The sequence below is a fragment of the Chiloscyllium plagiosum genome, chromosome 23 (assembly GCF_004010195.1).
Source record: "Chiloscyllium plagiosum isolate BGI_BamShark_2017 chromosome 23, ASM401019v2, whole genome shotgun sequence".
Classification (NCBI taxonomy): Eukaryota; Metazoa; Chordata; class Chondrichthyes; order Orectolobiformes; family Hemiscylliidae; genus Chiloscyllium; species Chiloscyllium plagiosum.
Genome location: NC_057732.1, coordinates 36,566,295 through 36,582,171, shown reverse-complemented (window position 1 = coordinate 36,582,171; position 15,877 = coordinate 36,566,295). Strand labels below are relative to the sequence as shown.

The window sequence follows — 15,877 nt, the reverse complement described above, 5'->3', positions numbered from 1 at the left end:
TCTGCTTCCTGTAGTGACTCCATTCCAATATCTCTTTCACTGTCTCCATCATATCTGTTGAAGATGCTACTCTCTGCATGTGGGTGGGAATCCTCAGACATTTTCACCTGTTTCCTCAACCATTGATTCCTTGCCACCATGGTGGACAGGGCTTTCAGATGTATCTGACCCATTTCCTGCACTTCTGCCCTCACCCCTTTTTCCAATAGGGTCCCCCTGGTCCTTACTACCCTATTAACATCCACAGCCATTCTGAAGAAGGGTGACTGGACTGGAAATGTTAACTCTGCTTTCTCTCCACAGATGTTGCCAGACCTGCTGAGTTTCTTCACCAATTTCTGATTTTGTTTCAGATTTCCAGCATCAAGTTGTTTCTTTATTTTACTAACTCCTTCCTCAGCAACTGTACCTTCAACTGCCTAGAATGCAAGCTCTGGCATTTTCGTCTTAACCTCTCCACCTCTTTACCCTCTCTGCTCCTTGAAGATGCTCCTTAAAGCCTACCTCTTTAACAACGACTTTTGTGGCTTGCCACCAGCTTTCCTTTTGATAATGCTTCTATAATGTACCTTTAGACATTTCATTGTGTAGAAAGTGCTCTATAGTAGCAAATTATACTTATGGATCCAAGGTTATTGTATGACTTGAGCAATATTATGTGACAATTTCTCAGTAAAAGCATGGACATCCCAGTCAGAACCACATCAAGTTAATCTGGATGCTACATAAGCATAAGATTAGCTTGGGCAGGACAATAATGTTACATATAGATGAATTTTTGACCATCACTCACGACTGAGGTTCACAAATGAAAACCAAAACTAGGTACATCTTTAGTCAATCTGATCTAACACCACTATTAGACCGGTTTGGTACATTCTGTGCCTTTTCTGCCTGCCCTCAAACCTCAGCAGTTGCCAATGTTATCAAATACTAACTATAAGAAAAATGCTCTGAGTTGGGAAGTGGGCAAGAAGAAAGCAACTTGGCACTGAATGTCTCTAGTCACAGATTGAAACCTGTGAATTTGGTCACTGAGGGAATTTGTTTCAGTGAGGTAGGAAATGATGATCTTCCCTAAAAAGACTGGTCTACGAGACGGAGCTCGAGGCCAACGATGGGTGTGAGAGTTGAAACCTGAAAGCATTGATTCCGTGAGTATAGTAAACTTTCTTTTAACCGGCACCTTATGAACCAGCACTCTCGATAAACCAGCAAAATTATATATCTGCAGTATTGCAGTCTCCACAACGTTAGAGTGGTCAGTTGAGGGTGTGAGTGAGAAGGCTCTCTACCAGTAAGTTTCCTTATTGCATAATCATTTAAGTGATTCATACTGTAAATAAAGTATAATATTGATGTATACATCCCCTGCATTACATTTCTATACTAAATATGTGTTTTTACATTGATTATGTAGACCTCCTGATTATCTGGAACATTTGATCAACTAGTATGCTCCTGGTCCCATAGGTACTGGTTAATAAAGGTTTCTGTGGTTAAGTGAGCAGTTGATCAGTTTCAAGCTCTTTTTCTCTATTAATAGGGGCAGTATTTTAGATTGATATAGTGGATATGTTAAGCATTGTGTTAAATTAAGCCCAACCTTTTTTAACCTCTCCTCAAAAGAAAAGAACCCCTCCATGCCTGGGAACAAATTACTGAACCTTTTTGGACTGCCTCCAATGCCAGTATATCTTTCCTTCAAAAACGGAATGAAAACTGTTAAAGTATTTTAGCTATGGTCTAAAATACTTTAGTACTTTGGATCAATTAGCAAGATTTCCCCATTTTTCTAATCCATTCCCTTTGAAATAAAGGCCAACATATCATTTGCCTTCTCTTTTACGTACTGAACTTGTATAATCAGTTTTTGTGATTTATGCATAAGGATCCCCAAATCCCTCTGTTCTGTGACTTCAGTGTTTCTCAATTTAAATAATATTTAGCTCCTCAATTCTTCCTGCTAAAGTGTTTAATCTCATACTTTCACACATTATATTCTAAATGCCAAGTGTCAACATCACCATGTGTCTTTTCAACTATTTTTTGTGTCATCTGCAAACTTGATGATAGTATATTCACTTCCCTCTTCCAAGTCATTAAGAAATATTGTAAATAATTGTGGCCCTATCACTGATCCCTGTAGCATTGCATTAGTTACAGTTTTCCATCTTAAAAATGCCTCAGTTATCCCTTCAATTGGTCAGCTGATCTGTATCCATGTTAATATACTACCCGTAACACAATGGGATCTTGTCTTATTGAGTAGCCTTATATCTAGTATCTTATCAAATGCCATTTTGAAATCTAAATCTATTATACCCACTGGTTCCCCTCTATCTATCTTGTTTGTTAGTTTTTGTAAAGAATTCTATAAAACGTTTTAGGAATGATTTCCCTTTCATGCTGGCTCTGCTTGATGATATTGTAGATTTCCAAATACTCTGCTTTCATGCCTTTTATAATAGACTCTAATATTTTCCCAATGACAGATGTTAAGCTAACTTATCTGTTTTCGGCTCTGTCCTATTTTGACTGAGTGTGTTACAATCTAAGGATTCTTGGAAGTTACTACCTGCACATCCATGATCTGCAGAAACTTCAATTAATATCCCAGACTGCAAGTCATCAGGCCTTATCAGCTTTAAGCCTCAACAGTTTCCTTCACATCTTTTCTCTAGTAATAGCTTTTGTATTTATTTTCTCACTCCCTTTTGCCCTTGATTTTTTGGTATTTCTAGAATGCTATTTGTATCGTCTACAGTAAACAGTGACTATTTATTCAACTCCTCTGCCATTTCCTGGTTCCTCATTATTATTTCCCCAGCTTTATTCTCTAAGGGGTCCCTCTCTTTTTAAGTATTTAAAGAAGATTTTATTCTCAATGTTATGCACTAATTTATACTCTGAGTTTTATTATTTTTATCTTTGCCGTGTTTTCTTTAAATTCATAATCTTTGAATTAGCACTAATCTTTGCCACATTGTATGTTTGTTCTTTAAATCTGATACTAATATTAACACCCTCGTTTAACTATGGTTGGTTTATCTCCTTTCTAGAGTCCTTCTTCCTCATTGGGATACATCTTTGTTTCAATTCCTGAACTACTTTCTTAAATATCTGCCATTCTTCATCAATCACAATTCTATTTAACATCTTTTTGAGTTCACTCCTGTCAACTCTACCTTCATTCCTTTGTAATTACCCTTTATTAAGTTTAGCACAAGTTATCTCAGATTTAACTTTCTCACTCTCAAACTGAAAAGTGAAGGGCATAGATTTAATGTATCATAGAATTTTACAGTACAGAAGATGCACTTCGGTCCAATAAGTCTGTAACACCAAAACAATACAACTGCCCACACAAGTCCCACTTTCCCAAGGCCTTGAATATTATAACACTTCAAGTGCTTCATGTACTTTTTAAAGATTGTGAGGTTACCCAGCTCAACCACCATCCTGGGCAATGCATTCCAGATTGATGGATGAATGTACACACACACACACACACACACACACACACACACCACACACACACACACACACACACACACACACACACACACACACACACACACACACACACACACACACACACACACACACACACACACACACATGCTGAGTTTCATCCTAAAAGTTTCCTCCCTTGTTCTTCAACCTTCTCTGCTCCAAAGAAAATCACCTGAGCTTATCCAGACTCTCTTCATAGCTGAAGTGCTCCATCCCAACAACATTCAGGTGAATCCTGCACCTCTATAGTGTGGTGACTAGAACTGCACACAGTACTCCAGCTGTGGCCTAACCAAAGTTCTGTACAGCTCCAACATGATCTCTCTGCTCTTATACTCTATCCCATGATTGATAAAGGCAAGTGTCCCATTGGTCATCTTAACTATCCTAATAACCTCTCCTGCTAGCTTCAGGGATCTGGGACAAGCACCTCAAGATCCCTCTTCCTCTGAACTTCCTAGATGCCATTCATTAAGTTCTTCCTAGTCTTGTTTCTTCTTTCAAAGTATATCACCTCACATTTATCAGAGTTAAATTCAATCTGACACTGATCTGTCTATCTGACCAATCAGTTTATATATCCTCCTGTAACCCAACATCTTCTTCCTCACCATCAACACTTGGCTAATGTACAAACTTACTGCTCATTCTTTCCACACTCTCATCTATATCATTTATGAATTTCACACACAAGAAGGGACCAAGCAACGATCCCTGTGCAATGCCACTGCATGCTGGGCTCCAGTCACACAAATAGCCTTCTACCACCACTAAACCACTTTTGGATCCATTTTGCCAAGTTCACCTTAATCTGATGTGCTTTTGCCTTTTTTATCAGTTTCCCATGTTGGACCTTGTCAAAGGCCTTGCTGAAATCCACATAAACTACGTCAACTGCCCGGCCTTCACCTAGACACTTCTTCATCTCTGTTAAAAATTCCACCAGATTGGTTAGACAGGACCTCCCTCTGACAAAGCCGTGCAGCCTATCCCTGATCAAATCTTGCCTCTCCAAGTTGAGATTAATTTTCTCCTTCACTGTTTTGGAATCATAGAATCCCTACTATGTGGAAACAAGCCATTCGACCCACTGAGTCCACACTGACCCTTCAAAGAGCATCCCACCCAGACTTCATCCCTATAGCCTTGCATTTCCCATGGCCAATCCACCTAGCCTGCACATTTTTGGACTGTGGGAGGAAACCGGAGCAGCTGGAGGAAACACAGGGAGAATGTATAAACTCCACACAGCTGAGAGTTGAACCCGGGCCCCGGTGCTGTGACGCAGCAGTGCTAACCACTGAACCACCTATTTTCTCCAATAGGTTCCCTACTACTACTGATGTACTGATGTTGGTTTAACTGGTTTATACTTCCATAGCCTACCCCTACCATCCTTCTTGTAAAGCATTAATGAGGTATTCTTGAGTCCTGTTTGGATATGCACTCAATATGCTAATCTGTGGAGATATGAACTAAAAGCTGGAAAATAGTATTAATTTGAAAGCTCTTCTACAAATACCATGTAGATGATAGGCATTACCTCTCTTTGGACAATTTGCACAGTTTCTATTCTCCTCAAGCTTTCTGCAGTATTGAGCTTTCAGCATCCGACATGAATTTCACTTTTTCCTGACATCTACTCTGTGACATTGAGGAGCTCTAGTTTTGGGAGTCCTATCTATGTTTACAGGAACATATCTATTCTAAGCCCTCACTAGGTCCTTGCATATCACCCATTGTTTTTATCTTCTGTGTATTAATTATGATTTTATAAACATTTGAGAATAGCAAAATGCTAGGTGGCATTTAGTTTAGAACAATACCAAAGAGAATAGAAAGATAGAGTCAAAGACCCATACAGCATGGAAAGAGACCCTTCCGTCAGTGCAACTCATCCATGCTGACCGGTTTCCTAAACTGACCTAGTCCCATTTGCCTCCATTTGACTTGTATCACTCTAAACCTTTCTTATTTATGTACCTGTCCAAATGTCTTTTAAATGTTGTAATTGTACTCGCTTCTACCAGTTCCTCTGGCAGTTTGTTCATATAAATCTTTCCTCCCTCACCTTTAACCTACATCCTCAAGTTTTGGACTCCCCTACCCTGGGGAAAAGACCTTGGTTATTCAACTTATCCATGCCTGTCATGATTTTGTAAACCTCTATCAGGTTATTCCTCAGCCTCCTACACTCCTAGGAAGAAAAATCCAAGCCTCTCCTTATAACTCAAACCCTCCAGTCTTGGTCATGTCTTTATCAATCTTTTCTCCATCCTTTCCAGTTTAATAACATCCTTCCGATAGCAGGGCGATCAGAATTGTAAGCAGTAATCCAAAAGTGGCCTCACCAATGTCTTGTACAGCCGCAACATGATGTCCCAACTCCTACACTCAATGCTCTGATCAATGAATAGAAGAAAGTGAGGACTGCAGATGCTGGAAAGTCAGAGAATTCATGGTGGGCATTCATGATGAAGGACTTATGCCCGAAACATCGACTCTACTGCTCCTTGGATGCTGCCTGACCTGCTGTGCTTTTCGATTCTGATCAATGAAGGCAAGTGTGCCAAATGCCTTCTTCACCACCCTGTCTACCTGTGATACCACTTTCAAGGAACTATGTACTTGTACCTCTAGGTCTCACTGTTTGACAACACTCCTCAAAGCCCTACCATTAACTGTTTAAGTCCTGATATTAGGCAATTGTCTAGGTTAGTAAGGTAAAAGACAACATCTCGAGCTGAGAAACACTGACGCAACACACCAGGCTGTAAGGCCAGCAGCATAACATTCCAGCTTCTAGTTAACATCCCAGGTAAGCAGGATAACACTTAATGCTAATGCAGAAGATAACAATTTTCTAGAACCAATTATTTTCACAATCATCAAAATGTTTTTAAGTATCAGCTTCCCCCAATTGTACAGCCTCTTCAGATAAAAATAAAGTTGGTCCAAGACTTATTTTCTGTGACTTTTAGCCTTTAGTTGGAGGAGCTCATATTTACCTCAATCAGGAAATCTCCCGTTCTGAGTCCAGCTTTCCATGCCACTCCTTCCACATCCACAGATTCCAGGTATTGCAATGCTGGGAATGCTGGTGTGGGGGTAAACTCTTCAATTGGAGTCTCCGCTGTATAAAAAGAAACAGTCTAAATAAATCAATTACATTCGCTTTTGCTGACTCTCTTATTTCATTTTACTGAGTGCTTCTATAGTCTTGATTTTCTCTCATCTTTAATTTTGAAGCATTCTGAAGACATTTTGAGATGCTAATAGTGCTAAATAAATATACTTATTATTCATGTTATTATATTGTTGTTTTTATTTGGCATGATTATTGATAGATAGTTGATTAAAATAAAGGTGTTTACATTGATAGGTTAGGTCAGCTTATTGATAGAAATGTAGAAGCAAATTTGGAAAGATCTACCCATTGACTTACGAAGACAGCAAAACGGAATGCAGATTAAACATGTTAATTTCAATGAGAAATACTCAATTTTAAATCTCACACTTTAAAGGGGGAGAAAATGAGAGTATATGACGAGGTAGAGTAGGAGACAAAAGAGGTGGCATAAGGAATTGTACTGGGGTAGAGTACTGGACTTCAAAGGGTCTACAATTGAGGACAACAATGGATTTGAGTAGGGAAATTGAATAGGATGAAAACAGAAAATGGCAACGGGTTAGACAAGAGAACTGCAATGGCTTAGAGAAAGAGAGTGCAATTGGTTTGGAGTAGGGAACTGCAACAGTGTAGACTAGGAGATTGAATGCAACTGGAGTTAAGTAGGGAGCCACAATGGATTAGCCGAGGAGAATGGAACAAGTTGGAATAAAATACTGTAATGCAATCAGGACAGAAGGTCTCAATGAGGTAAACATTGGAGTACAGTAAAAAACTGCATTATCTTAGAGTTGGGGACCATGATGGAGTATTTCAGAAAACTGCAAAGGATGGGGAAGAATGGGTCTGTGATTGGATAGCGTGGATAAGTATGTAGTTATCCAATTTGGTAGGAAGAATGGAGATGTGAGAGATTTCAATGCAATTGAACTACAAATTGCAATAAGATAGAGAAGAATACTGAAAAGGGGCTTCAACAGAGGACTACAATGGGTTAGAGGACTAGAATGTAATGGGATATTGTAGGAGATTGAAATAGGATTAGAGGAGGGAACTGAGAGAGAAGAGCGTAGCAGAATGTTTTGCAACTGAATTGAAGTCTACAATGGGTAGACTAGGAGATTGCAAAGGGGCTGGAGTAGAGTGCGAGGAAACTAGTAGAGATCTGCAATATGCTAAGAATAGCAGATCAAATGGCTGAACAGGTTTGCAATAGGATTACAGGAGTGCACTGTGATGTTTTAGAATAGGAGACTGTGGGGGATTAAAATAATGAACCATGACTGAATGGTTCAGGAAACTGCAACAGGATTTGAGTGTGGGACTGTGAAGATGTAGCATAGGAGACTGAAATGGGCTTAGGCTAGGAGATAGCGAAGGGTATTGTTGGAGGCTGCAATGCTTTCGTGTGGAGCAATGCAATGGGACAGTTTAGAAGAATACAATGCATTTGAATTTTAGGGATATATTAGTGTCAGGTAGTAGACTGCAATGTGGTTAGAGCAGAAGACCATCATGAGTAGAGCAGAAGACTGATTAGAGTAAATAGAATCAGGAGTAGACCATTCTACTCCTCGAGCCTGCTCCATCATTCTAAATCACAGTTGATCATCTAAGTGCCATATCTAGGTGATATTTCCATATCTATTAATGCCATTAGAAATTAGAAATATATCAGTCTCTATATCAATCTTGAATCTACTTAATAATTGAGCTTTGATCATTTGCTGGAGTAGAAATTTCCAAAGTTTCACCAACCTCTGAGCAAATAAATTCCTGCTCATCTGAGTTGTAAATGGTTCCCTTTTACTTTTAGAATGTGTTCCCCTGGTTCTAGATACGCTAGTGTCTAGGTAAACATCCTTTCTGCATTGATCTTGTATAGCTCATTGAGAATTCTGTAAGTTTCTACGAGATTTTGTCTCATTATTATAAACTGCAGGGAATAGAAGCCTTGTTTCCTCAATCTCTCAACATTGGACAATCCCAGCATTTTAGGAATCAGTCTGGTTAACCTTGCTGCATTTGCTCCATTGCAATTATATCTCTGCTTAAGTAAGGTGGCCAGAACTGCACGTTATCCCAGGTAAATTCTATACAACTGAAGTGAGACTTCTTTGCTCCTGTATTCAAATCCTCCTGTGATAAAAGCCATTGTACCAATTGCCCTCAAACTGCTTGTGGTACCTGCATGTTAGCTTTCAGTAACTTATAAACAAGGACACAAAGATCCTTTTGGCCATTAACACTTTCCAATCTCTCACCATTTTGGAAATACGCTACATTTCCATTCTTCCTACCAAATTGGAGATTTCACACGTATCCACATTATATTCTACCTGGCCTGCTCTTGCCCATTCATTGTGAAGATTTAAGTCCTCTGGAAGCCTCATGTGCTTCTCACAATTCACATTCCCACCAAATTTTGTTCATTCGAAAACTTGGAAATGTTACATTTAGTCCCCGCATCCAAACCATTGATATAGATTGTGAACAATTGCAGCCCAAGCACTTATGCTGTGGTAACTCATTGGTTACACACTGCCAATCAGAGAATAACCCATTTACAGAGGAACCTCAATTATTCAGCATTTGATTATCCAGAATTTGATTAACTGAGCAAAATACTGCCTGCCCGTGTCCTTCAGATAATCAAGGTTCCTCTGTATTCTGACTGGATATTTTCTGCCTTTTAAATCACTCTTCAATCTATGCTACTGTATTATCCCCAATCCCCAATGCTTTACTTTTGTTTAATAACCTTCTATTGTGGGACTTTATCAAGTCTTCTGAAAATCCAAATACACCACCTCCACTGGCTCTCCCTCTAGCAGGTTTGTCAGTCACAGTTTTCCTCTTCATAAATAAGTGTTGACTTTGCCCAAGCAGACAATTATTTTCCAAGTTTCCAGTTTTTACAACCTTTCCAATAGATTCTAGTATTTTTCCTATGACTGACACTAGACTAACACATCTACAGTCCTCTGTTTTCACTTTCCCTCCTATCGTAAATAGTGGGGTTATATTTGCAACTTTCTAATCTGCAAATACCACTGCAAAATTAATGGAATATTGAAGAACAGCCACTAATCCATTCACTATCACTGTACATATCTCTTTCAACACTATCAGGTGAAGATCATTGGCACCCAGGGATTTGTCAAATTTCAGTCCAATTAATTACTCCAACATTACATTTTTACAACCACTAATTTCTTTCAGTTCTTCACTTTCACTGGAGTGCAGTTGAATCCTGACTGTTTCAGGGAGACTTCTTGTATCTTCCTCTATGAAGACAGATTGAAAATACGTTGATAGAATGACACAAGACTGTAATAGGATTAAATTGGTAGGGTGCTGTAATGGGTGGGGTTTGAGAATTCAATGGATTAATGTAGGAGACTATGAAGTGGTATAAAACAGGATTGGCCTGCGCTAAAGTGGATTATGAACTGAAGGTACTCGAGGAGACTATGATTTTTAAGACTAAATTGTCACAGAGAGATAGAACTGGATCACAGAGAGATAGAACTGGAGATTGTATGAAACTAAAAAATGGTAGATTAGGGAACCACAATGGGTTCATGTAGGGGACTGCAACAAGTTTATGTGAAGGACGACAAAAGGTTAGAGTAGGGTATTAATATAATAAGTAGTCAAACAGGTGATTGGGGCGAATTGACCCATTAACTCAGTAGCTGTAAAAAGGGAGTAAGGGACTTTTCAGAGACTACAGTCGTAATGTCCCTACCTCTGGGCCAGGAGACCTGGGTACAAGTCTACCCCACCTGCTCCAGCGATATGCAATAATATCCCTGAAAATGTTGATGATAAAATATCTAAAGTGGAAACCAGTGAGATTGGTGTCTGGAAGGAACTGGGTAAGATTGTGTAATTAATTATCTCTGCAAAGAAATGTGAATTGGTTTCTGTTCAGACTGGCTTGGTTCTGTACTGACTTTTGGAAAAGGGGTGATTGAGTTGTAATGAAGATTGGAAATTAAGAATTTTTTTTCAGACAGAAGACTGTAATTGGAGTTATTTAGCCGAAGAGTGTTGGGATATAACTTCCTGCTGATATTTACAATCATGGTAAAATGAAATGGATGCATGGACATGGGGTACATCTTCACCAAGAAAAAAGCAAGCTATAGCACTGTCACTTCCTACTGGAATAAGGAGAGGACATACAGTAGTTTCAGAGCTAGACACTCAACAATATTTGGAAATTCTATTGAAATCTGTGGACAAAATACAAAAGCAGGTTGACCTATTAAATCCTTCTGGCCATTTGTCATATTTTGATAAATTTAGAAAGCAGGATGAATATTTAGTTGAAGACTATATAATTGGATTTAGTAGACTGTATGCAAAACTGCAAAAGTTTTGCTAGGTGATTCCTAATTCAGCGCATAACTTTTAAACTGCTAGCTGTATAAAAGTATTGAACATGAATAAACTTCTAGTACGAACTATAGTTACATTTTCACAAATGAACACTTTTGGAACAGATGTCAGAAGCCTTAAAACAAAATTCTTGGAAAAACATACAATCTCAGTGGCACACACGGCTCAACTGGATATTCAGCAGTAACACAAAGAACAGAGGAATTAACGGTAATGGCAATGTGAGACTATCCAGATACAGGCTGAAAACATATGAAAGAGGAATCACACCTAAAAGGACTGATGATAGAGATATCTTCGGCAATTATAACAGACAAAAGGAATTGGGGACTATCACAGAAGAATGAATGACAGGAATATCCAGAGTCTGGTCAACATGTATCTCAGATGTGGCTCAAAATGCCATTATGCAATGAATTATTCTAAATGGAATAACACGGCTTTTGAAATTACAAACAATATGGAAGGTTCAGAAGGAAAAGGTGATTATTCAGATCAGACAGGGGAACCTGTACTAATCACAAGAAACTCAACCCAATAATGAATGTTTTAGTCGCAGACTCATTCAATCACACTATGTTGGACAATGGATCCAAGTCTACAATGAGTGAAGTTGGAAGAGGTTGCATATTTTCAGAATGTAAACTGAGATGGAAATTGAACTGCTATAATTGAAGTACCACGAGAGTGTTGTAACTTTAAATAGTTGAACTCTATGATACAGTGTTGATTTTAAAGCACTAAGGGGGAGAATCTGAGACTAAGCAATACTGAGGATTTTTCGAATTAAGGAAATTCTGCCTGATAATGGTCTTCTGATTGACCGGATAACAAAGTGTTGAAAAGCTGTAAGTGCAAGGAGCAGAGAAGAAAGTCCACACTCTGTGGACAGAAACCAACCATGTCCTCCTTGCTGACCATGTGGTAAAAAGACAGAAAACTCAAGAAAGCTATGAAGGAAGAATTTTAAAACAACGAGAGGTTGCGGTTCATCTGGTCAATTATAGAATTAAAGAGTGACTATAAGTCAGTAGAAAACAGCATGACATAATTGCTAAGTGAGAAAATAACTTTCTATTTTATGCTCTGAACTTCTAATCTCCAGAATGTTGTTGACCGCGTCTATATTCTTTTTCAATCTATGAGTGTCTTATGTTTCTCTTAATCTGATTGAGCCTGTGTGTTTTGGGGCGTTTTTGCATAGGCTCTTGTTAAAGTGTTTTAGAATAAAAGCTATTTTACTATCGGAAACAAAACCTAGTGTTGATTGCTTTTGTCTTGATTTGCAATCAGTCAGGCAAATTAGTCATTTTGATGGTGTCTTTGAGAATTTTTATATTTGTACATTTAAATTGTGGGGTATGATTATTGGTGCATTCTTCCAAGTTAAATAGTGGATTAAAATGTTACTTCGATCCTTTAAATGATATACACTGCAATAAGGTTAACGAATTTGAGAATTCTATCTCCTTCAGGTTATGTCATTATAACCTGCTTAAATCACCAACAACAGAGTTTTAATTCCTTGTAATGTATCTGGGGTAAACCCCTGTATCAGCACCAATGCTGTGTCAAGTGAAATAACCCTACTGTTGAGCAGGTCATCTATGGAAAAGGCTCAAATGAAAGTGGACATAGAGCAAGACAAAGCAATTGTTTTTGGGAAGCTGGTGAATTCACAGTTCAAGTTGAAGTTCAATCTACTTCAACAAGACTGAAATTCTCTAATCCAGATATTAAACAAGTGTGTTATTGGTCACTGGAGAGATATGTTTAAAGATAAAAATGGCTGGTTATCTTAAAACTACATTGGCAGTTCTCCTATCCATCCTCTAACAGGCTTAAATTCTATTAAAGGATACAAGAGTAAATAAAGAGGAGTACAAGGAACTGTAGAAGAGATGAGCAACACATGTGATCGGACTTTAAACCAGCTTTACTGAAGCAACAGCCATACAGTTACAAGTCTGGATAGTGTGTGATTTTGAAAAGAGCTTGCAGGTGCTGGTGTTCCTATGTATCTGCTGCCCTTGCCAATCTAAATAAGAGAGATTTGGTATGGAAGGTGCTGTCTAAGGAGAGCTGGTGAATTTCTGCAGTGCGTCTTATAGGTGCTAGAGTGGGGGGAATGAATGTTTGTGGCTGTGACACTAAGCAAGCAGGTTGCTTTATCCCAGATGGTGCTGAGCTTCTTGAATGTTATTGGAGTTGCTCTGATGTAGGCAAATGGGAAATATTTCATCACATTCCTGACTTGTGTCTTATAGACAGTGAAAGGGTTTTGGGGAGTTAGGATGTGAACTACTTATGGGAGGATTCCCAGCCTACCGTCTGCTCTTGTAGCCACAGAATTTATATGGCTAGTCCAGTTCAGTTCTGATCAACAGTAACTCCTAGGATGTTGATGTTGGAGAAATTCAGCAATGGTAATGCCTTTAGATGTTAACAGGTGATGTCTGGATTCTCTCTTATTGGAGATGAACATTGCCTGGCATGTATGTGGCATGAATGTACTTGCCACTTGTCAGCCAAAACTTGGATATTGCCCAGATCTTGTTAATGTAGTTAATGGTAACCACCAGGCTGATGACAGAGATAATGCCATTGAACATCACAGGGTAACAGTTCTCTTGTGTTAGAGTTGGTCATTAACTAGTTCATATGCAGAGCAAAGATTACTCACCAGTTCTCATCCTAAATCTGAATGTTTTCCTGGTTGTGATGTATTTGAACACGGACTGTTTCAGTATCTGATGGTCATGAATGGTGTTCGTTGAATGATGCTAAACATTGTGAAATCATCAGCAAACATCCCTACTTCTGACCTTATGATGAAGAGAAGATCATTTATGAAGCAACTGAAGACTGTTGGGTGCAGGACACTTCCCTGAGGAACTCCTGCAATGATGTCTGTAGCTGAGAGGATTGACCTTCAACAACTACAACCATTCTACTTTGTGGTAGATATGACTTCAACCAGCAGAGTGATTTCCCTCTAAATCCCATTGACTCCAAACTTCTGTCTTGATATTACACACAGTCACCTTCACCACCTTTTGAGTTCAACTCTTTTTTCGACATTTGGACCAAGTCTATCATGAGGTCAAGAGCTGAATGGGCCTTGCAGAACTCAAACTGATCTTCAGTGAGCAGGTATTTGTTGAAGAAGTACTGCTTGATAGCACTGTCCGTGGATACCTTCCAACAATTTGATGATTCTTGAAAGTTGACTAATGGGGAGGTAATTAGTTGGGTAAGAATGTTCTCCTTAATGTGGACAGGACATTTTATGTTTTGTTGCACAGATGTTAAATCATAGCTGTACTGGAAGAGCTTAGCTTGGGATGCAGCTAGTTCTGGGGCACAAGTTTTTAGTCATAGAATCATAGAGACGTACAGCACAGAAATAGACCTTTTGGTCCAACTCGTCCATGCCAGATATCCCAACCTAATCTAGTCCCATATGCCACCATTTGGCCCATATTCCTCTTAACCCTTCCTATTCATACACCCACCCAGATGTCTTTTAAATATTGTAATTGTACTAGCCTCCATCACTTCCTCTGGGAGCTCATTCCATACATGCACCACTCTCTGCGTGAAAAAGTTTCTCCTTAGGTCCCTTTTACATTTTTCCCCTCTCACCCTAAACTGATGCCCTCTAGCTCTGGATTCCCCCACCCTAGGGAAAAGATCTGGTCTTTTTACCCTATCCATGATTTCATAAAACTCTATAAGGTCATCCCTCAGCCTCCAACATTCCAGGGAAAACAACCCAGCCTATTTAGCCTCTCCCTATAGCTCAAATCCTCCAACCCTGGCAACAGCCTTATAAGTCTTTTCTGAACCCTTTCAAGCTTCACAACATCTTTCTGATAGGAGGGAGACTAGAAATGCATATAATACTCCAAAAATGGCCTAACCAATGTCTTCTATAGCCACAACATGACCTTCCAATTCCTATTCCTATACTCAGGGCTCTGAGTACAATGAGCAACATGTTGTCAGTGCCCATAACCTTCAGCCAATACTTAGTAGTAGGTGGACTGAATTGAATGTTGACATCAATAATGTAAAGATCCTCAGGAGAATGCAAGATGTATCATGGACTAATGGCTCTAGGGGCTTGAAAATGCTTCAACATTGCTTATTGCACTAACGTGCTAGGCTCTTCCATCCTTAGGAATAGGTATATTTGTGGAGCTTCCTCTTCAAGAGAGTTGTTTAATTTTTCATCTTAATTTGTGACTAGATCTGGCAGGACTACAAAACTTAGGTCTGATCCGTTGGTTGTGGGATACCTGAGTTCTTATTATGATTATGATTGCTTGGTATGCAGGCAGTTCTGTGTTGTAGCGTCAGAGGGTTAATACATCACTTTAAGGTATTCCTGGTGCTGCTCCTGGCTGATCCTCATGGACTTTTTATTGAACCAGTGCCGAGCCCCTGGCGTGGTTGTATTGGTGGAGAATGTAGGATATACTCGGCCATGAAATTACATGTGGTTGATTATAATTCTGCAAGTGCTGATGGCCCAAATCAAGTCTTGAGTTGCTAAATCTGTTCAAAATCTATTTCATTCAGCATAATAACGGTGTCACACAACATGCTGGAGGTTATCCCCAATGTGGGGTTTGGACTTTATCTCAATAAGGACTGTGTGGCCTTATTGAGATAAAGGTCACTCCTCTCATGGATACTCTCATAGGCAGTTTCATCTGCTATGGGTAGATTGGCAAAGTTGAGTTCAAGCATCGTTTTTCTTTTTTGTTGGCTCCCTTACTAGCTGCTGTGAACCAGGTCCAGCAGGAACATCCTATAGAA

General features: G+C 39.2%; 1 protein-coding gene across 2 annotated transcripts in view; it reads right to left on the bottom strand.

The window, feature by feature from the left end:
- shank3a (SH3 and multiple ankyrin repeat domains 3a) overlaps positions 1-15,877 on the bottom strand; it is a 1,030,755-nt gene that overhangs the window by 196,869 nt on the left and 818,009 nt on the right. For both annotated transcript variants that reach the window (XM_043713933.1, XM_043713934.1), the window contains exon 17: positions 6,525-6,649. In XM_043713933.1, the coding sequence (XP_043569868.1) occupies positions 6,525-6,649 (125 nt within the window). The remainder of the gene's footprint in view (positions 1-6,524; positions 6,650-15,877) is intronic.